This window comes from Leptidea sinapis, chromosome 17, assembly GCF_905404315.1.
Source record: "Leptidea sinapis chromosome 17, ilLepSina1.1, whole genome shotgun sequence".
NCBI classification, from domain to species: Eukaryota; Metazoa; Arthropoda; class Insecta; order Lepidoptera; family Pieridae; genus Leptidea; species Leptidea sinapis.
The window spans coordinates 7,982,167-8,006,231 of record NC_066281.1 but is presented as its reverse complement, the minus strand read 5'-3'; the positions used below and the strand labels follow the sequence as shown (position 1 = coordinate 8,006,231).

The 24,065-nt window shown below is 33.4% G+C and overlaps 1 protein-coding gene across 1 annotated transcript in view; it reads left to right on the top strand.

Moving 5' to 3' along the window:
• The window catches only part of LOC126969134 (whirlin), a 177,486-nt gene that overhangs the window by 49,617 nt on the left and 103,804 nt on the right, over positions 1-24,065 (top strand). Inside the window, exons 5-7 of the mRNA XM_050814445.1 lie at positions 4,271-4,421; positions 7,030-7,160; positions 17,913-18,071. Of these exons, the coding sequence (XP_050670402.1) occupies positions 4,271-4,421; positions 7,030-7,160; positions 17,913-18,071 (441 nt within the window). The remainder of the gene's footprint in view (positions 1-4,270; positions 4,422-7,029; positions 7,161-17,912; positions 18,072-24,065) is intronic.

Here is a 24,065-nt window from a genome sequence, read left to right as displayed (position 1 = left end):
AATTTCGACTCTATTTTATGTTATCTTATGTGTTGATTCCAGTGAGATTAGTCTTCAATCACTTCAGCATGAATTTCAGCTCTATTTTATGTTATCTTATGTGTTCATTCCAGTAAGATTAGTCTTTTATCACTTCAACACGAATTTCAACTCTATCGAATGTTATCTTATGTGTTCATTCCAGTAAGATTAGTCTTCAATTACTGAAACATGAATTTCGACTCTATTTTATGTTATCTTATGTGTTCATTCCAGTAAGATTAGTCTTTTATCACTTCAACACGAATTTCAACTCTATCGAATGTTATCTTTTGTGTTAATTCCAGTAAGATTAGTCTACAATCACTGAAACATGAATTTCGACTCTATTTTATGTTATCTTATGTGTTCATTCCAGTAAGATTAGTCTTCAATCACTTCAACATGAATATCGACTCTATTTTATGTTATCTTATGTGTTCATTCCAGTAAGATTAGTCTTCAATCACTTTAACATGAATATAGACTCTATTTTATGTTATCTTATCTGTTCATTCCAGTAAGATTAGTCTTCAATCACTTCAACATGAATTTCAACTCTATTTTATGTTATCTTATGTGTTCTTTCCAGTAAGATTAGTCTTCAGTTACTTCAACATGAATTTCAACTCTATTTTATGTTATCTTATCTGTTCATTCCAGTAAGATTAGTCTTCAATCTCTGAAACATGAATTTCGACTCTATTTTATGTTATCTTATGTGTTGATTCCAGTGAGATTAGTCTTCAATCACTTCAGCATGAATTTCAGCTCTATTTTATGTTATCTTATGTGTTCATTCCAGTAAGATTAGTCTTTTATCACTTCAACACGAATTTCAACTCTATCGAATGTTATCTTATGTGTTCATTCCAGTAAGATTAGTCTTCAATCACTGAAACATGAATTTCGACTCTATTTTATGTTATCTTATGTGTTCATTCCAGTAAGATTAGTCTTTAATCACTTCAACATGAATATCGACTCTATTTTATGTTATCTTATCTGTTCATTCCAGTAAGATTAGTCTTCAATCACTGGAACATGAATTTCGACTCTATTTTATGTTATCTTATGTGTTCATTCCAGTAAGATTAGTCTTCAATCACTGAAACATGAATTTCAACTCTATTTTATGTTATCTTATGTGTTCATTCCAGTAAGATTAGTCTTCAATCACTTCAACATGAATTTCAACTCTATTTTATGTTATCTTATGTGTTCCTTCCAGTAAGATTAGTCTTCAGTTACTTCAACATGAATTTCAACTCTATTTTATGTTATCTTATCTGTTCATTCCAGTAAGATTAGTCTTCAATCACTGAAACATGAATTTCGACTCTATTTTATGTTATCTTATGTGTTGATCCCAGTGAGATTAGTCTTCAATCACTTCAGCATGAATTTCAGCTCTATTTTATGTTATCTTATGTGTTCATTCCAGTAAGATTAGTCTTTTATCACTTCAACACGAATTTCAACTCTATCGAATGTTATCTTATGTGTTAATTCCAGTAAGATTAGTCTACAATCACTGAAACATGAATTTCGACTCTATTTTATGTTATCTTATGTGTTCATTCCAGTAAGATTAGTCTTCAATCACTTCAACATGAATATCGACTCTATTTTATGTTATCTTATGTGTTCATTCCAGTAAGATTAGTCTTCAATCACTTTAACATGAATATAGACTCTATTTTATGTTATCTTATCTGTTCATTCCAGTAAGATTAGTCTTCAATCACTTCAACATGAATTTCAACTCTATTTTATGTTATCTTATGTGTTCTTTCCAGTAAGATTAGTCTTCAGTTACTTCAACATGAATTTCAACTCTATTTTATGTTATCTTATCTGTTCATTCCAGTAAGATTAGTCTTCAATCACTGAAACATGAATTTCGACTCTATTTTATGTTATCTTATGTGTTGATTCCAGTGAGATTAGTCTTCAATCACTTCAGCATGAATTTCAGCTCTATTTTATGTTATCTTATGTGTTCATTCCAGTAAGATTAGTCTTTTATCACTTCAACACGAATTTCAACTCTATCGAATGTTATCTTATGTGTTCATTCCAGTAAGATTAGTCTTTTATCACTTCAACACGAATTTCAACTCTATCGAATGTTATCTTTTGTGTTAATTCCAGTAAGATTAGTCTACAATCACTGAAACATGAATTTCGACTCTATTTTATGTTATCTTATGTGTTCATTCCAGTAAGATTAGTCTTCAATCACTTCAACATGAATATCGACTCTATTTTATGTTATCTTATGTGTTCATTCCAGTAAGATTAGTCTTCAATCACTTTAACATGAATATAGACTCTATTTTATGTTATCTTATCTGTTCATTCCAGTAAGATTAGTCTTCAATCACTTCAACATGAATTTCAACTCTATTTTATGTTATCTTATGTGTTCTTTCCAGTAAGATTAGTCTTCAGTTACTTCAACATGAATTTCAACTCTATTTTATGTTATCTTATCTGTTCATTCCAGTAAGATTAGTCTTCAATCACTGAAACATGAATTTCGACTCTATTTTATGTTATCTTATGTGTTGATTCCAGTGAGATTAGTCTTCAATCACTTCAGCATGAATTTCAGCTCTATTTTATGTTATCTTATGTGTTCATTCCAGTAAGATTAGTCTTTTATCACTTCAACACGAATTTCAACTCTATCGAATGTTATCTTATGTGTTCATTCCAGTAAGATTAGTCTACAATCACTGAAACATGAATTTCGACTCTATTTTATGTTATCTTATGTGTTCATTCCAGTAAGATTAGTCTTCAATCACTTCAACATGAATATCGACTCTATTTTATGTTATCTTATGTGTTCATTCCAGTAAGATTAGTCTTCAATCACTTTAACATGAATATAGACTCTATTTTATGTTATCTTATCTGTTCATTCCAGTAAGATTAGTCTTCAATCACTTCAACATGAATTTCAACTCTATTTTATGTTATCTTATGTGTTCTTTCCAGTAAGATTAGTCTTCAGTTACTTCAACATGAATTTCAACTCTATTTTATGTTATCTTATCTGTTCATTCCAGTAAGATTAGTCTTCAATCACTGAAACATGAATTTCGACTCTATTTTATGTTACCTTATGTGTTGATTCCAGTGAGATTAGTCTTCAATCACTTCAGCATGAATTTCAGCTCTATTTTATGTTATCTTATGTGTTCATTCCAGTAAGATTAGTCTTTTATCACTTCAACACGAATTTCAACTCTATCGAATGTTATCTTATGTGTTCATTCCAGTAAGATTAGTCTTTTATCACTTCAACACGAATTTCAACTCTATCGAATGTTATCTTTTGTGTTAATTCCAGTAAGATTAGTCTACAATCACTGAAACATGAATTTCGACTCTATTTTATGTTATCTTATGTGTTCATTCCAGTAAGATTAGTCTTCAATCACTTCAACATGAATATCGACTCTATTTTATGTTATCTTATCTGTTCATTCCAGTAAGATTAGTCTTCAATCACTGAAACATGAATTTCGACTCTATTTTATGTTATCTTATGTGTTCATTCCAGTAAGATTAGTCTTCAATCACTGAAACATGAATTTCAACTCTACACGAGGCTTCCGCAGAAGATGTTGAGTCGCCGAACTCTGCAACTTCATTGTCATGAATTGTTTGAAGACAAAGCGTTGTGGATAATTCATAATATTTAGGCTAGGTTGCATTTGTTGCAAATTTAAACAACATAAAGCAGAGGTTCCGATGACAGGATATTCAAGGCACCACATAAAGCGCCCCCCTCCCTACCATTTCCCTAAAATATAAGCTGAATGTGACTTACGTAGCCACTGTGGTCTTGCCAACTACCTGTCCAAATAGCCTGATTAAGAACTTATTTTTATGATAATAAGGGACAATTCAAGCAGGACTTTCAGCTGATATTATTTGGTATGCCCTATCCATGACAATACTGTGCCGCTCAGGATTCTTGAGAACCCAAAAAGCGGCACTACAATTATTGTGCTCCTCACCTTGAGACATAAAACGTTAAGTCTTATTTGTCCAGTAATTTCACTAGGTACGGCGCCCTTCTGACCGAAGAACAATAATGCTTGCACATTACTGCTTCACGAATCACGGAAGAGAAAGGCGCCTTTTGGTTTGGGTACACATAATCTAGCCAGCATCCTGTGCAAAGGAGCTTCCCACTGGAAAATTTTTTGTTTATATGTATTATGTATGTGTATAGGCGATATACCGTGGCGCGGAGAGAGAGAGGCCGTATTCCTCGGGAGGGGCGCCGGCGCAGGTGGACCCACCTACGAGGACCGTCACCATGAGCCGGGACCCCGCAGACTCACACGGATTCGGAATATGCGTTAAAGGAGGTAAAGATGCAGGTATAGTATTATATTGCAATTCTGCTTGTTGGCTCGGGCTAGCAGCGAAGTCGACCAATTTCGGGTAGGTAGCTCCTATTGTCTAGTTATTTAGGAATAAGTTCATTTTTTTGAAGTGAAAACTTCCTTAGCGGCGTTGGAGCACTTCTGTTGGCATTGGTATAAAATGTTAAACTCGCGTTAGGACATGTGGCCTGATCGAAAATTCGTAAGACAGTCGTTGAAATTATGGATGAAAAATGTATACTTCTAAATACCCATAGTTAGACTATTTCAACTTAATGGTCATACGGTCATTGAGCCAGTGGTTGAATCATTTTGATTGCGAAGCCGAAACACTTCCGACGTCGAGGGATAGAATCTCAGCCGTGAAATATTTTTAAGGTTTATTATGGATGATAGTAGATTTTTCGGAGAGATAAACCTTTTAATGTAAAATAATTGTAATAGTTATGCAGTGTTAAATTTTTTATTTAATATAAATTGTCAGTTTTGTGTACGAGAATAAACGAATATTGTATTTTACCACATAAATGCTAGTACTTTTATACTGATTAATAAAGAAATTCGTGCGAAATTATTCCCTAACCAATCCAAATATTAAAAAATGCACAACGTTAATGTTCAAGTTTTCACTTCTGCCGGCACTCCTGGAGTAACTCATATTTTTTTCTTTTGCTATTGTTGAGCCTATTGTCTTCACTTTCTACACTGCCACATTATCTCTGGACCTCGCTGGATCATCGTAGTTACACAGCACAATTCGCCAATAAATCGGTATACAAATATTTAATCGTCAACACAGGTCTTATTAACTTTAATATATCTTTGCCATTCGCAAATAAATATTCCCTTCAAACTATAGAAGCAATTTATCTACTAGTCATAATTTAGCTTTTTGCATTAAAGTTTTTGCGTTAAAAGGCATATCACTTATATTTTTGGATGACGTTTAAAGTCTTTTGTATACATAACATAATACTTATAATAATACAGTTTCGGATTGAGACTGTACTTTATGAATAGAGGCTTAAACGATTCTAGAGGTTATAGTTTAATCACTGTGGATTATATTTAGAGATTTATGTTGTGTTTTATAATTAGAAAATTGTATGTAGGTAGTTAGTTTTTCCTATATTAGTAAATAAATTATTCTCTTTGAATCATGTCAACATAGTTACATATTAATAGTTTTGTGCTCGTTAGGAATAATCATAGATATGTCATTAGCAATTAATAATCAATAACTACGGGGAAATCATTTAAATAAATTAAAATTGTAAGGGTCCCATGAGACTGCCTTGAGGAACTCCAAATGTACTAATTAAATTGGATGAAGTAGTCTACAGTTTCTCATTAATTGTATTTATTTCCACAATTTGTTTTATATCGGCAAACAAATTTGTAATCTATTTAAAAGCAGGGTCTTTTATGCTATTATTTCCCACTTTCAATTTAAGATATGGTGATCAACATAATCAAATGCCTTTCACATATCAAAAAAGGTGTTTTTTTGTCGAAACATAAATTTAAGCAATTTTTCGGTTTTCTTACAACTGGCATTTTACTAGTTGGCATGGTTCATAACAGTTATAATGTAATGTTATATTAATTTGAAATTACTTAATTAATCCTCAAATAATTTTGAAATATAATTTCTTTTAAAATATCAATGTAGAAGTCTCCGGCTAATATGCCTTTGCATTAAGCTACCACGGTTTCATGTTAGTTTCCTTGAAAGTTTTATGAAATTGAATACAAAATGTACCTTTATGTCAGTTTCTTTCAAAACGTTGTGAATAGCGTCATGTTATAACGACGCGGACGTTTTGTAATTTTATATTTTTATTTATTTGTATATTTATTTTAATGTCCATCTTGAGAAAAGTATTAATTCTTGTTTTATATAGTTCGGATTCATTGTGAAGAATGAGCTTAGTGATTTGCTCTTAGTTTGAAATAATTATTGAAGCAAAAGTAACATAAATAGATAACGGAGGTTCGTTTATCGATTCGTTGCGACACGAGACAGTATAAATAGAACTGAGGGCGGTCAAACAAAACGAAACAGTTGCTGATCAAAGGCTTTCACAATACGCCAATCTCATCCGAGTTGGAGGATTTATTCCTTACTTTGTATGGATTATGTTTTTGATCTAATTGTTCAATACTTAGAAAACTATATTCTTCAAAGAAAAACTTTTAAAGTGATAATATATTATCAGTTCAATCATTTTCATGTTTAAAACAAATTGTGAAGTCACTGGTAATATACTTTTATTAAAATTAAAATCGGGTGTCACATAAAATTGTATTTTCGAATTCATATTATGATCGTTTATTTGATGTTCTAGAAGGTCGGCAACGCTCTTGTCATCCTTTGGTTGCAAAAAATTAAAGGTATTATGTTGCTCTGCTTTTGTGTATATCATTTGCCTTAATTGTATGTAATCTTTTGTGTAAGACTTACGTATTATTTTCATTTCAAACTCTCAGTAAATTGAAATAAATATCACAACTTCGACTTGCATGTAAAAAGAGAATCCTTTTCCAGGATAGACAAAATTCATATTTGATACAATAGTGATAATCTACTCATGTTCCCTAGGTGTGGGTGTATATATATCCAGAGTGGAGGAGGGGTCAGTTGCAGAGCGAGCAGGACTTCGACCCGGGGATTCTATCGTACAAGTCAATGGTACCCCTTTTTCTGGGATATCGCACGAAGATGCTTTGAAGGTAGGACACGTAGGTTCATCACTGTGTGTTATATTTAGAGCTTTATGTTGTGTTTTATAATTACAAAATTGTATGTATTTATTTTTTGTTATAATAGTGAAAAAAATATACTCGTTGAATATGGTATGTTAACATTAACAACTCAACTCTTACTTAACTCTTTAGGAATAAATATTTCATGAGCAAATAAAACACAATTAACATACAATAATCACTAACTACGGGTAAATCATTTAAAAAAATTAAAAATAGTAAGGGTCTCATAACACTGCCTTGAGGAACTCCAAATTTACCTACAAAATTTTGCGAATTCCATGAGATATCGCACGAAGATGACTTGAAGGTAGGAAACAAACCTTACCTCTGGACATTTTAGGAAGTGAAAACATCTTCAGCCGCGTTGGGCACTTTAGGTTTGAAATAGCACTATGGCCAAAGAACATGTACAGAATAGTACAGAAGTCTCACTCTGCAAAATCAATTAAAAAATAGAGAAATCTTGCGGCCATACAATAAGGTGTATTTCAGATTGCACGCACAGCGCTTTTAAGCTACATTTATGTTCATCTAGAACATAGGTTCTCAACGGGGGCGATAACGCCCCCTTGTGGGCATTTGAGATTTTCGGGGGGCAGTAGAAGACTTAGGGAAAATTAGGGGGTATTGAGATGGCGCAGATGAGGCGTGGGTAGATTAAAAAATATAGTCTAAAAAGGCAAAAAAATACACGCTAATCACGTACTAAAGTAAAATAAAAATTAATATCGTTTAATTTTTGTTATGTTATATAAAATGATTACTATACCTACAGGTATAGTAATCATTTTTATCACGTGTGCACGTATTTTGGCAGGACGAGCAATGGATTAAAATCATCATTACTAAAAAGTTTAAAATAAAAAGTACTGCAATCGAGGTTAAAGTACAGAGATTAGGATTATATAAATTTTAATTTCCAAAGAAATTTTAATTTAAAAAGAGAAATCGACTTATGTTACTGAACGCGGCGACTTACGGTTGTTTTTAAGTAAAATCGAGCCTGATATTAACAAACTTCTTAAAATGCATCAAATTCAACCTTCTCATTAGTTATGTCATAAACTCATGTCTTTTGAATGTCAAAAAAAATATTCCTCAATATAACTAAGCATGCGTTTTAATTGCTCCCATTGAAACATTCTTCTTTCATTCTTCATTTTAAACTCAGAAGTAGGATAGGGGTCATATTCCTACGACTATAATATAATATCTAACGTTTAAATATAATCGTGGCAATAGATGTTTTAAATTCGCAACAGATGGTAAGTAAAATTGAGATGGATCTAGATAAATAATAAATCTAGATAAATCTAGAAAAAAACATATACTCAAAGTGGGCGGTGAGCAAAATAAGGTTGAGAAACTATTACCTAGAAGTTGCATCTCTTTCTATAGCGTGACTCTTACCTGTTCTGGCGACAGGGTTGTCTCTTTAGCTACCGAGTATAAGTTCAACTTATAAAAATAACTCACTATTTTCTATAATATAAAAATAGTTATGTAATCGTTATTTAAAATCTATTTTCTTTCATTGTCAAACCTACATTAGTAATGTATGTGTTGGAATACCACGAATAGTCAAACCTACTTAGTATAGGAAATAAATAGTTAGTTTTCATGAATGGTAATTATAATAATAATCACTTCAAATTAAATTATTTCAGCGTCTTTAGGAAGAAATAATTATGGATCGCTATGACCTTTAATATGCATTGTTTTATTTTATGTTTCTCTATTTTTAAATGATCGGTCGGACCAGTGACATACGTGACGATCAACGTTCGTGCGTACTTTCAATACCTACACGGGGAGGGAGACAGGCCTGCTGAAGCGTACAAAGAGTATAGAGCAGGCAGCATGTTAATTGTTTAGATGAAAGATTTGACGTCACGCATTTGACATTAGACGGGAATTTGAAAATGGAACCAATTTATTCGTTTCTTATTTTAGTAACTATTAGCTTTAATATTTATGTGAGAAGGGTTGAAATTATAGATGATGAAAGTAATGTTGAAAACCTAATTGATAATTCAAATGTTATAAAAATTGAAATACAGACGTTTGTATATAGACAATAATCATTCTATATAATGTAACACAACGCATTATATAACAAAGTATTAATGTTGAAAAATAATTTAAAATAAGAGATATTATATAAATATAACATAAATTTTTTGATATTATCCCCACCATCTGGATGTGTGGCGTTTCTCTACAGTGCGGTTTCAAGGAATTTTCTTAAAGTGACAAGCGACTTGTTATGCCGCTCTAAACTTTGGGTTCAATCAAGAGTTTTTACCAGTGGGAGGCTCCTTTGCACAGGATGCCGGTTAGATTATGGGTACCACAACGGCGCCTATTTCTGCCGTGAAGCAGTAGTGTGTAAACATTACTGTGTTTCGATCTGAAGGGCGCCTTAGCTAGTGAAATTACGGGGCAAATGAGACTTAATATCTTACGTCTCAAGATGACGAGCGCAATTATTGTAGTGTCGCTCAGATTTTTTAGGCATAAAAAAAGAGTTATGAGGGGCACTGTATTGTAATTCGCAGGACGTATAACTTAACATCAGGTGGAGTTCACTTTCTCATATTAAAAGTTATCGCGTAAGATCAGACGCTATTCACAACACGTACGAGGAAAAATTTACGAGGATTAATGGAGTACGCTTCAGGAAAACACAATTATCACAAACGATCGCTGCGAATGATACAGGCTCAAATATCTTCACTAAAACTTCTTAAAACTTCTTACTTTTGTAAATAAAGGAAATGTAAGCTATTTCTAAAAATGATGTTTTAAACTTTAAGCCCTTTTATCCAAGCATTATTTTTATAAATAAAACTCAACCTAAACTCCTAAGCTTCCTTATCCAAATAAAGCACATGCCAACCAAACGTTGTCTTCATTTATTTATTTATTATATATTTATTTATTAATATTCGGGAGACTTACAGCTAGCTTACAATTATAACTTATGAAATAATTAAAACTAATGAAGGCTACTTAAAAGTTTCCACATTTATGTACAACTATTGATATTATTTAATTTTACACTTTAAAACTATATATAATACAATTATTTAAATTGGAAGAACTTATTAGTTGAAGTTATTTTTAATTTAGTACTAGATATAGAAAACTAGCTGACCCAGCAAACGTTGTTTTGTCATATAAATTATATTTAGTGTTCCGTTTTTTCTCAGACATAGATACTTTTTAAGGCCGACAACCACGACTACGAAAACGTCTTTTAATTTTTCGGGTTAATATAATATAGCAACAATATTTTTTTAAATTATAGCCTATGTGTTATTCTGGAGTGTAAACTATATAATTGTAATGTTTCATCAAAATCTATTCAGTAGTTTTTGCGTTAAAGAAGTACAAACATACATCCAGACATACAAACTTTCACATTTATAATATTAGTAGGATAAATCTAGATCTACGTCATTTGACAAGTCGTTATAACTTCTGCAGGATCTAGTAATGAAGCTATTTGCACGATAGTTACACCTGGCCATGGGAGTCGTACAAATCTGCTGTACGACGCCTCTGCTGAAGCGGTAGCAAATGAAATTTTGTACACCTGTCAAAGTAGGTATGTGAAACGATACGGCTCGGTGTTGAAGGAATTTCATAAACTTTTTTGTATTCTTTCAATACGGTTAATGTAGACATTATATTGGGGATTCCATACTTGTGAACCGTATTCGAGGTGGCTCCGTACATATGCACAGTACAGAATTTTAATGGTTTTAAGAGAACTGAACTCCGATGACGTTCTGAGTATGAAACCTAACGCCTTCGATGTTTTTTTTATGATTATCTGCCGATAAGCAGTGTGCAGTGTTCAAGCACTCTATATGGTGCAATTATTGAGCTAATAACCACATTATTGGGTAGAATAAGTATGTTATGGGGCCTCACAAAGAGTCGAGATTAAAATATCAAATGTGGGTTCCAGTAGGACGTCTCCCAAACGGTAAATATATGATGATATGACAGAAGCTAAAAGGTTCTTAAGTCCAAATTAAAATGGTGTCAGGATATGCAGGATCAGCTTAAAATGTACCAACGTGCTTCTATTCAGGATATCAAAGATTTTAAAAAATTTTGGAATAATACAAAGAGCCTCAATGTTAAACCGACGTTCACTGTCACTATTGGTATGCATATGAAAATAATGAAATTGCTAATAATTTTAAAAGGCGATGCTGAGGTCTAGTTCTTATTCTATCGCAATGTTATTTTACTTTTGCAATTTATGAGTAAATGCAAAAAAAGACAGACATTTCAAGGGTTATACACAATTTGTTTCTGGAAATTTGTATTTTCTGCTTGGATAGAAACCTAGATACAACGCACAGTAAAAATTCGTCTTGTTCGTCTCGTCACCTACCTACTCTTCTCATGAAAACTTCGTTCTTATCCAATCAAAATGATACCTGTTTCGACTTAAAATAAAAAGCTGAGCCCCAATTGGATCCCAACATTGCATTTCGATTGACGTCTGCCCTTTCCGTGTGATTGGCTTACCAATTCACCGTGAAGTCAGTGGCTGAAACAAATTGTACGGAGTGATGTTGATTGGCTAAATCGAGACAGTCCCGTATTGATTGTGTTTATTTCCTTTAATTCCACGGACCGACTCTTTTATTTAAGGCGACTAGCTAATTGGGTTTCCTGAAATATATATATTGTACTGTCTACCTAGTCTTGCAATAAATGCTGATACAAAGAAAATATATTTTTTTCAATTGCAAATAACAATTATGACTGTTACAGTGTGTAGTTTAATACATAAATATGAAACAATTTTAAATATAAAAAGCTTATTATAAGTGGTCTCCATTGGCTGCAATACAGTCCATTTAACGTTGAGGCCAGTTATCAATAGAAGCACGCACTCTTTCCGTACGGATTGTTTTAGGGAATCCAAATTATAATGGCGTTTAGAGCAAGCCGATCTCCATAAAACTTACCATAAATCACAATCCAGCGGATTAAGATCGGGACTAGACGACGGTCAGTTTTCAGCTCTGATGAAGTCTGAAACGTTCGCTTCCAACTAAGACTGCGTAGACCGAGCTTTATGACCCAGCGCTGAGTCTTGCTGGAAGGACCATTCTTGGTTATTGAAAATGGTGGTCTTAAGGGGCTTCACTACATTCTCAAGAATGGTATCTTATTACATTTGTTTTAGTATAGTGCCGATGTTTTGATACCCTTTTCACAAAAGTATGGCTCAGTCACTCCATCATAGCAAACCATCTCTGAAGTGGGATAGTGCCCACGTTGCACTCTGTCATTAGTTGACAGATTGGATTGGTTGAAGATTAGTTGACAAAGTTGGGAAACTTCCTTAGAGCTTTGAGCATAAATACGGTCATTTTGTTTGTTAAAATGTAGCTCAATTGTAAAAAAATCTCATCCGTAAACAAAATTTTTCTATGACCTCCCTTTGCGTACCGCTTCAGTAGTTACTTCGATATAACCACCCTTTTCTTTTTTAAATTACCAGTTAAGAAATGACTGTCACCTTTTAAAATACGCGATATGGTTCTAGGTGCTATCTTCATCTGCCGAGATAAAATCTTTTGCTTTCGGACAGGATTAATCAAGCTACATTATGGAAGCTACAATGGGGTGCTCATATAAAAAACTTATGTAATCGACTTAGCTCTGCAGTATTTGCGATAAAAAAATTAGGTAGCTGACAGATGTTGAAACGGCTAGATTAGACTTTCAGCTATTTTCATAGTGTCATGTCTTACAGAATTATATTGTGGGGTAGGGCTGCAGATATTGAAAACATATTTGTGCTGCAGAAAAGAGCAATTCGAGCAGTCTATAAAATGCGTTCAAGGGATTCATTGAGAGAAAAGTTTAGTGAAATAAATATTATGACAGTACACTGCCAGTATATATACGACTAAAAATATTAGCCAATTTAAAAAGAATAGTGATGTACACAGTGTCAATACTCGAAACAAATATAAACTCGCAATTCCATCTACTACGCTCCGTAAAATTGCTTAATCTTTTAAAGTGGATTGTTTTATATTTTATAATAAACTCCCAAATGAAATTAAAATATAACCTATTAAAAATTTTTAATTGTGTCGTAAAAAATAAATTAACATATAAGGCCTATTATAATGTGAAAGATTATTTGAATGATAAAGATAGTTGGAATTAATGTTCTAAATTATGTTAATGAATATTGTTATACTCATTTGAATGCTATTGTAACTTTTCTACTTCATCCTGACTTGCACCAAATAACTTATAAAGTTTTACAGTGAAGAAAGATTTTTTGACTTTGACTTGACGTGAAGAAAGATTTTTTGGATTTGTCTCAAACAGATGAGGTCTCATAGTACCTATTAATAGCAGGGTACATAAACATTTTACTAATACCAAGCTTATGGAGAGTTTTAAAAATTGCAATTGGTTCCATACCTACTTTGTTTAATGCAATCACAGCGATTTGGTTCTCTTTATCACCCCACTCCATTTTAATATCACAAAAAAGTTGGCGCCAAAATGGGAAAACTCAATTAACAATTATATAAAAATGACAGATTCCAAATTCAAATGTAATATTTTGTTTATTTTTAATTGTAACAGTATTTATGGCCAGACTAATTAGATACAGCAGTCGAAGCTTATTGTGGTGTTTTTTTGGCATGTTCCATATTTCAGCTTTGTTTTTATACGACGTGATTTATCTATATGTATAAAAATAAGTAGACATCTTGTATTCCGTATTCAACTCGTGTTTGGTTTGGAATCATGATTACTTCGCATTCCGCTCTCAATGTGTTCGTGATATACGAACAATATTTTGAGAAATTAGATTTCTTCTTTTGGGGATACGTGAAAGATATGCTATACAAAAAGCGATACGAGAACGTGGGCGAGTTACAAACAGAATTGTGCCATATGATATCGAGTATTCACCATAGGATGATAAGAAAACCAACAGGCATAGGACTCATTAAAAGATTGGCGATTTGCGTAAGACAAGAGATATCACATTTTTGGCATTTAATTGATTAATTTACAAATAATACCCACTTAAATGACTACTTTCTTTTAAAATACTATGTTACTTAAGAAGAGTTATTAGTTTTTCGCCATTCTTTCGATTGGCATCATAAGAGTGTTTTTTTTACATTTAAGTCGGTTCGATTCCCAGACGAGACGAGTAATTTTTTGAGAATCTTTGAATGCAGAATTACTAACTTTTAATAACATAAAGTCTTCTTTCAGTAAAATAGCCTATCTTCGATATTTAAGGTACTTTCCCTTCATGTCCCATAACTTTGGGACATCCTGTATAACTATAATATATAACTATAACATAAATAACTTTCTTAATGATAACTCAGATAGGGAATGGAGCGACCGCCCTCAGGCTATTAAATAATAAGTTTAATTGTATAATGTTACTTTGTTACTTTGTAAATGTTACTTTAATTGTAAAACATATTTTTGATGAAAAAAAAAACCCCGCTGAGTTTGTTGCGCCCATTCTTCTCAGGCCTTTCATGCATTCATTTTGGAATGGGTGGTAGTTTTTTAGTTTTTTCACTTTTATTAAGTGATTTCATATCCTATTTTGAATAAAAATATTTGAATTTGAATTTGAATTGACATTGTGCTGAGTTGTAGTGGTAATAATTCAGCTGGTAATTGATCCCACAAAGCTGTGCAAGGCAAGAAACTTGCAAAATGCGTTCTTGTACAGTACTAATGATGTATTCTTATTACAGTGCTTACTCTAATAAAAAACCAGTCAACAAAATCAAATCAAAAACTTCAGCCAGAAATAGCCATAAAATAATCTACGTTTATCTCCTTTACGAGTTTTATTACGAACAATATTACCATTGTTAAATATTTTTATAACGGATATGCCATAACATTGAATCGTAAACCTTATATTCAATAAATTGTTTGATGTCCCAAATTTATTTGTAGTTACGAGCAACGCGCGAAAATCCATTTTAACTCTTGGTTATCGGAATATATTAAATTAAACCTTTATTAAATTAACGCCGCCTATTTCATTTCAATAAGATGTTTCCTTGCTCTCAATAATTATGAAGTAGGCGTTCGTATTCATAATCCTGAACAATTTGTTATGTTTTAAAGTGATAACTCTCACTTCTAGGAGAAATACATAAAAACCTGAGAGTTGAACAAAGCATACAAGATTTTATGACGATACGTCTCTCGAACGGTTAACTCAGTTGGAAGAGCACTCGCACGGAACGCGAGCGGTCGTGTATTCGAATCCCGCATCGTACATAAAAATTTTGTTTACAAATTTTATTTATGCATAATCCTGAATTTAGAATTATTCTACCTGTTCTGTGATCTATTCCTTATTTTCAATCTGATCTGATCATATTAATGAATAGTCGCAACGCATTTCATAATACGTGTGGCAAGAATGCCGATCAATAATACCCGACATTGAATACCGAAAATTCACTCTAGTTATAACCTCAATAATTCAAATTTCAAATTCAAAAAATCTTTATTCACTGTAAAACCCTATGAGTACGACGACGAGACGAGTGGTTAGCGATCCTACCTACTAAGCTAGAGGTACCGGGTTCGAATCCCGGTAGGTGCAAGCATTTATATGATGAATATGGATGTTTGTTTCCGAGTCATGGATGTTTAAATGTATTTATGTATGTTTATATGAATTTATGTATGTTTAAGTAAGTATATTGTATTAAATATATCATTGTCTTGTAACCCATAACACAGGCTATATATGCTTAATTTGGGGCAAGATAATTTGTGTAAAAAGTGTGCCAAAATTATTATTATTATTATAAGTTATTAAGTGCAAGTCAGGATGAAGTACAAAAGGTACAACAGCATTCATATTTACTTATTTATGATTCCTTACAGCTAACAAAATGAAATGAGTATATTAAAATACAGAATTATCTATTCAATTAAAACGAATACTATTAACAGTACTAAATACTAAATAAAAATTAAGAACAACTTACAAGAAAAAATTAAATATAAAGAAAAGAAGAAATATGAGTATAACAATTTTCATTAACAATAAATTTAGAAACATTAGTCCCAAGTATATTTATCATTCAAATGTTCTTCAATTCATTCAAGCGTTGCAAATATGTTGGTCTCAGTGAGTCATACATCTTTGTGCCGTTTGGTGTCGAGACACTTGGCCCGTGGGGCCCAGAGGCGCGTAGAATGTTCAAAATAATATCTTCGCGCCTCTATAAGGCTACTGGAAACTCAAGCGCTGGCAGCTATTTCGGTTAACGGATCAGCCTTGCTATCCAACGCGGCAATGCTGCCAGTATTCTTGGTATGCTTCCACGTAATGATAGTTTTAATTTTATGTAGCCATGGTACTGTAAATATAGTTATAAGATTTGTTTTGTTTGAATAATAAATATAATGTTCTTTCACATTATAATAGGCCTTAGATGTTAATTTATTTTTTACGAAACTTTTTTTTTTGTATATATAACTATGAGTTCTAAATATTACAATGTATGATATAGTTAATAGGTCGGATCTGTGTTGTCATTTTTATTTTTGCAAATCACATAATTGTAACGGAAAAACAATGACGTTCTCAAAAATCGTCACCTTTTTGCTCTTAATAGTGATTTTCATTATTATAACACTAGAAATAAGGGATTGCTTGTAACTAATTCTAGTAGGCTTCATAAGATACATAATAGCTTTAAGAGTAAATGTATACACTTCTATAATAAAGTCCCAGCCACTGTTCAGGCATTATCTATAAATAAATTTAAATGTTTTATAAAAAAATGGCTCTGTCGTAAATCCTATTACTCCACCGCTGAATATCTAAATGATCGGACAGCCTGGGACTAGATTGTGATTTTTTTATAGTGATACAAATGACTGCACAGTATTGTATATTTTTATTGAAAAGAGCGCAAAAAAAGAATGCTGGGAGAGTTTCTTGCGCCGCTTCTTCTGTGTCAGAGCGCCATTTGTTTCCGAAGCGGTAGTAGTAACTAGTAGTTATTAGAAATGACATCAAAAATAATTGTAAAGGAATCAATTTAAAAAAAAAAAAGGCCTTTTATGCCTTTTGTATACAACGTCATTGCTGAAAAATCGTAAATTGACTTCGGAATATTAAGTTAAAGTGTTTAAGAGTTATAATAAGTAAACTTTTACGTTTGGTTAATTAATATTTGGAGTAATCTCCAAATAACATAATTTTTGTAAAGCGTTATCATCTGCCTTTAACAGTACAATATGATCTGAGACGTAATGCAGTAAAAAACAGCGATAATATAACAAAATTTAAAGATAAATTAATTAAGACACTCGATTAAAATCGTAGATATTAAAATTGTGAATATTTTTTCTTTATTATTGTATTTTTAATATACCTTTCATCGTATAAATTTAACATTTACATAACTTTATTTAGCCTTTACTTATTATATAAATTTTAACTTTTTGTACGACTTGTATTTGTGTACATGCTGTAACTGCCTATAAATATAACTATGTGTATCCCTAGCACCTAAGACTTGTTTAATGTTAATGTATCACATGTAATTCTGTTGGTCATTCATAACTAAATAAATAAATAAATAAAACCATCTTAGGCGTATCGTAATGAGAAATAACGTTTGTATTATTTGTCGTTAACAGATGCTGAAATCATGTCGGCAACTGACCATGGTTGTGAGAACAGCTGGAGCCCTGGTGAGCCGTGCCTCCTGCTCCTGGATGGACAGATACGGAAGACCAGCGTCACCTCCGCCGCTACGACCTCCGCGATCCTCTAGCAAGGACAGATCAATACGAAGGGTGCGTATTATAGTTCAACTGAAATAAGCACAATTCAATAGGTATAGGTATTTACGGGCTACTTTCCGCAAGTCGACGTCTGCTATGCGCCTATTATGAGTGGTAGGGTTGGGTTGCTAATCTTTCCATCCCAACCCCTCAAGGAAGTTACTCAAACCTCTCACCCTTGACCTCAGGGAGAGTCCTCGGTGTTTGGCCCGGTATGTGGCCACACTACGGCACTCCATCCACACACCTCGTGTGGCCGTCTCTTCTGTCTCCATGCAAGCCCTGCACAGGGGACTGTCTGTGACACATATATTAAACAGATGCTTGTTAAAAGGGCCGTGAACAGTTATTACATGAGTTATCTTACGTAATCTTGATCGTGTGAGTTTCACCAGCTTGCGAGAAAGCCTCTGATCTATACATAGTAGAGCCTCTTTTGTCTGTCTGCATCCACTCATCTCCGTCCAGTATTTATTATGTAGCTACTTGGTGTGCTGCCTTATAACTGATGTAGGCCAACCAGAGGGGAGAAGCACAATTCAATATCGGGTATATTATATGAAGATGGATCTAGTGTATAAAGTTGGACCTTCTAAGGAAAGGCAATTTTAAAGGGCCTGCAACGCTCTTGTGATTCCTCTGGTATTACAGGAGAATCTGGGTGGCGGTGATCACTTAATATCAGATGACCCGCTAGCTCGTTTGGCCTCTCTTCCATGAAAAAAAAAGAAAGTCCGTAAGTCCTTAAACAAAGTGCTGGCGGTTTTGTACTTTTCTTATTTTACCTCTTTGTCCTTCTATTTTTTGGAGTTAAGATTGCGACGTTGTTTTAAAATGTATAAATTGGTTTATAATGTATAAATTTCTGATACAAGCGAAATAAAACAAATACATTTTCTTTAATATTAATAGTTAGTGGACGACTTTTATAATATTTCATACGTTTCTGCTAAAAATATATCAGTAAGTATGAAAAATTCTTAAACTACATTACATTTCTATAATGTACCCGTGACATTACAATGTCACTAAAACCAAGCCGTTATATTGTAAGAAATCGATTGACAATCTACCGGTTAATTGTAGTATCACTAGTAAAATCACTACGCTAGTGCAGTAGGAATGTCAAAAAGCTACTGTTCACCACCTACTGTCAGTCCTTTTATACAAGTAACTTGTGGGTGAAGCGAAGCATACACGTAAAACTATGAACATTTTTAGAGTACAATATAATAATGTATTTAGGATGTTCATGGGATTACCACGTTTTTGTAGTGCATCTCATATGTATCTTATACAGAGTAGATGATTTTGATGCTCTCCTGAGGAAAAAGATTTTTTCAATTAGAGATATAATTAATTAAAACGAAAATAGTATATTATGAGTCTTAGATTAATGTACATAATTTTATTAAGAGAAAATGGTAAGTGTGTGTGCATTAGTAAGTAGTTTAATCTTTCCGTTCCGGCAAAACTGATCGCGCGGTATGCCTCAAATCGGTGTGATTTTGGCGCTCGCGCAGCGTTCTGTCAATGCGTATAAATTTACGTGTATTAATAGATTGCTTATAACTAGGATAATTTGAAAGAATGTACCTACAAGCTAGTGAAACAAGCTATAATAAGCTATAAAATAAACCATCTTATAAACAAAATAAGGCCGGTCCAACATTGGAAGTGGAGTCGGTCTGGCTAGCAGGACCGATCCGGCCAGACCAGACTAGTCCAGTTTCGGTGCTCCTACACTGCAGCTAGACAGGAGCAGACGAACCAGTCAGATTCCAGAGTCAGTACTGTGTGAACTCTCGGTGAGGAAAGGTGTTGATATTGTCTGGAGTCTGGACTAGACGAAAAACAAACCTGTTTAGTTGTTGTCAGACCAGATCAGACTTATTCACCCTCCCCGGAGCGAGCACTGGCTCCAGTGTAGGAGGAGACACGGCGCGTCAATGTTTGTATTGTTCAGTACCGACCAGACCCGCCCAGACGTCTGTTCGGGAGAAATTCCGTTTCCAATGTAGGACCGGCCTAAGTGTCAAAACTTGGTAAGGGCATAATGTGCAGTACGACACTCTCGGTTTTGGTGTATCTGAAAAATCTAGTGCCCTGAGGCACTGCCGATTTCAGAAGGTATACAAAATACTAAGGAGCTAATGCCAAGCATGGCTGACTACTTACGACTTGTCGATCAAAATCGGTTACAGTAAAAATAGTTTCGCTTTCCTAGTAAACTGGTGACGAGAGCGTTGCGGAAAGTGTGATCGGGCGAGTAGTTCGTTATGCGAACGGTGATTTCTTGATTATTTCGTAATTTCATTTTGTTCTTGAATATTTTTATAACTTAAAACATTAACCCCCTTATTCGTAATGGTCCGCTAACTTAAACAGCCGCTAAGGAGTGTTTTTTCTCATTCTCAATCAATAGAAGAAGACAGAGTGAGAGTTAGCAATGCTTTAAGTAAGCAGACTATTATGAATAAGGGGGTAAATATTCTAGTTTTAAAGTGAATAAAATTGTAATTGTAAACACTGAAGATATGGATTTAATATAAATCACAATAATTCCATAATGATATCATAAAGTGATAAAGTCGGCCAATGCAATAAATGGTTTTATTATCACCAAACATTAATGCGTCCAGTGTCCACCAAATTGGATAATACGATGTCATGGTATGCTAATCCTGTCGTTACCGCCGTCTATATAACGTTGTAATATAACCAATCTCGCAGTAACTGACGTCATAAGTCTGTAGGCGGGTATTTGTCAATGAACTAATTACTAGATACGACATAAATTTTCATAGCAACACATTTTTTCAAAGATACTCTTACAGTTATTATATAGATAAAGTTTGTGAAATTCTTTAAAAGTTTTGGTACACAACATTTTCCCAGAGAACTGTTTTTTAGGGTCCCGTATCCAAAAGATAAAAATGGAACCCTATTAATAAGACTCCGCCGTCTGTCTGTCTGTCCGGCTGTCGCCATGCTGTATTCATAAACCGTGATAGACAGATGAAATTTTCAAAGATGATGTATTTCTGTCGTATCTGTTAAGATGCTAAAAAGACAATAAATATACAAATAAAATTATCAACTTGTTTGCTTGTATCGTCATAAAATCTTGTATTCTACCCTCCGAAACACGGGTTCCGTACCGGTCCGGTTCTTTGTTCTATCGAGAATTTTTTTTTAATAATAAGAACTCGGCACTGTTCTCTTTGTAATTATTAATTAAAATTAGGTGAGTATTTGTTGTTTGGACAAATTGCCGTATAAATAAATGCTGAATGGATACATCACATAATCGTCAGTGTGACTGTTTCATTAGTTAATCGCAAGCGCCGACAGGTCTGTGGCACACACCTGCGTCCTAATACCGCGTCCTGCTAGATTGCGTAATTAATTACTATCGTATATAGTAATTTTTGCTTAAGCTTACTAAGTAGTAAAGTAATATTTATTGTTAATGTATCTATATTTCATACGCCAAAAATCACGTTCATAATTATGGTTACTGTCATGTTGTTTTTTTATGACAATAAGGGACGAGACGAGCAGGAAGTTCAGCTGATGGTAACTGATACGCCCTGCCTATTAAAATGCAGTGCCGCTCAGGATTCTTGAAAAACCCAAAAATTCTGAGCGGAAAAATCTCACTCGTCACCTTGAGACATAAGTTTTAAAGCTCATTTCCCCAGTAATTTCACTAGTATACGTTAATCGATAAATTCCGATGGGTCCCTATTTAGAAATCAAACACCAATTTGTGAATTTATCGGTCGCATTACTGATGTAAAGAGTATCACCAAACATCTAATAAATCCGTTCATGCAAACATCCACTATTCACAATTTTCTATAAAATATCTACGAAGGAAGAATTCTTATAATACTTATATTGTGACATAGTTATTTGGTTTTCATGTCAACAATATTAAAACGTTGCAAGCGGTTTCTGAAACTGACAGGTTAGTTAAATCCATTTAACAAATGCTATGAGAAATGTTCGCCCCGCGTTCGTTCGCGTCGCTACGTCGCTACGTCGCGATGGAATGTTCAATTATCGAGCCTACACGTTTCTCAAAGGCCGGCTACGCTCGCCGCCCACTAAGACTACGGTGTAGCAAGAGTTTGTAATGTAAATTAATGAAATAACTCGTCTTTATTGGAACAATCCATTGGCAGTTTCCTGAAAATAGCTTGGCCTCTGTAGTTAAATTCCATGATGTCTGATACGCAGCGTATATATTAGACGAGCGGGCGTTTAAGTATAAGCACGTTTTTTTAAGTGAAATTTTTATTACATCGCCTCAAATTTTTCGGCCATCTATCGCATGTCGCATTACAATCGGCCGATTATATTAGGGGTGTAGTTGTGTGATTAATTTCAACTACCTACTGCATTCAAGGCGCCAGATTTAAGCTCTCGATCCCGAGAGGGAGAGTAGATTCGAACCCCACACCTGAACCAAAAAAAAAACAGATATGAATTTTAAAATATTTTTTTGCCATTGTTATGTAGTAAATATATATATCTCTTAAATATTTAATGTACAAGCTCAGCACACCTTCAATATAATTATTAAATATCATACTAGATTATACCCACCACTTCGTCTTCTTCTTTGGAGGAATTTCTAAAATATATTATATTGATCAGAATAGTGGCATACAATCTAGAATCTAGATCAATCTAGAAATTTCTGGAACATTCTTGATCGTTCAGACCCGTGGCATCTATCTACATTTTAGAGCTTTCTAAATCATTCTGGAATATTTTAGATCATTCTGAAAAACTCTAGATCATTCTAGAGCAATCCAAATCGGTTTTGATTACCTATAATCACACATTTTTAGAAATCACATGTTTCAACCCCCGTATGTTATATACCCTGATAGGTATCAACTTGCAACCACCATAGTGCACGATGGGAGCCTTGTATCTATTGCTACATACAAATACTTAGCGACGTGCAGTTTAAGATACAAAGTGAAATATAGATTAAGATATCACAATCGATTTTTCTGTGATGCGCGCACAAATCTCTATAATTTTATTTATTATGTATATATAGGTAGACAGATAGATTACTTTCTTCATAAATTTCTCTTTTTATGGTGTATCAAATGATAGGCTTGATTAGGTAGAACTTAACGCGTCTTTCGATTTCATCTTTGAGTCTGATCATTGCTTGTGGTTGATGAGGAAACCGGTGCGAAATCTTACCTAATTATTTTTTTTGACTTTCCGTAACTTATTTCCGTAAGATTACCTATGACAATGGCAAAAAAAACACGTTTGTTGTAGGGGAGCACCTTTAAATATTTATTTCAGTTTGTTTTTTAATATTTGTTTTTATAGCAACAACTGCAATACATCATCTGTGAAAATTTTAACTGTCTAACTATCACATTTCATGAGCTACAGCCTGGTGACAGACGGACGAACATCGGTGTTTTAGTAATAAGGTTCTGTTTTTACCATTTGGGTACGGCAACCTATAAAAAAAAATTTTGACACCGACTCCAAAAATTACAACAATCGAAACTAGAATTAGATTTATTAATTAGATTGTATAAAAATACGCAATTATTTAATACTTTCTAGTGCATATTGTATCTATTGTTTTGGAATTGTGTTTTTGAAGTTGGTTGTTTTTTGTTATTTTTTTTTTTATTTTTTGATTTTTAGTTAATTTTACGAACACAAACTAAGAATTTGTCTAAATATGTGTAGATATACTAAATTTTTCAATGCAGCATTGAACGTAAGCGCTTAATTGAAGAGTTCCGTTGCTTTGCCATGGCTTCCGTTATCAGAACCTAACCAAACTCTCACCAAACTATCTTTGAAGTATATCCTATAAAAAAAGAATCATCGAAACGGTTGGCGCAATATTGAGTTGCCACTCATGGATGCCACGGTCAGATCCTGGACCAAATTACAATGGGACCACACGGAAAGCACCAGCTTTCAAATAAAAAAAAATATCAAAATCGG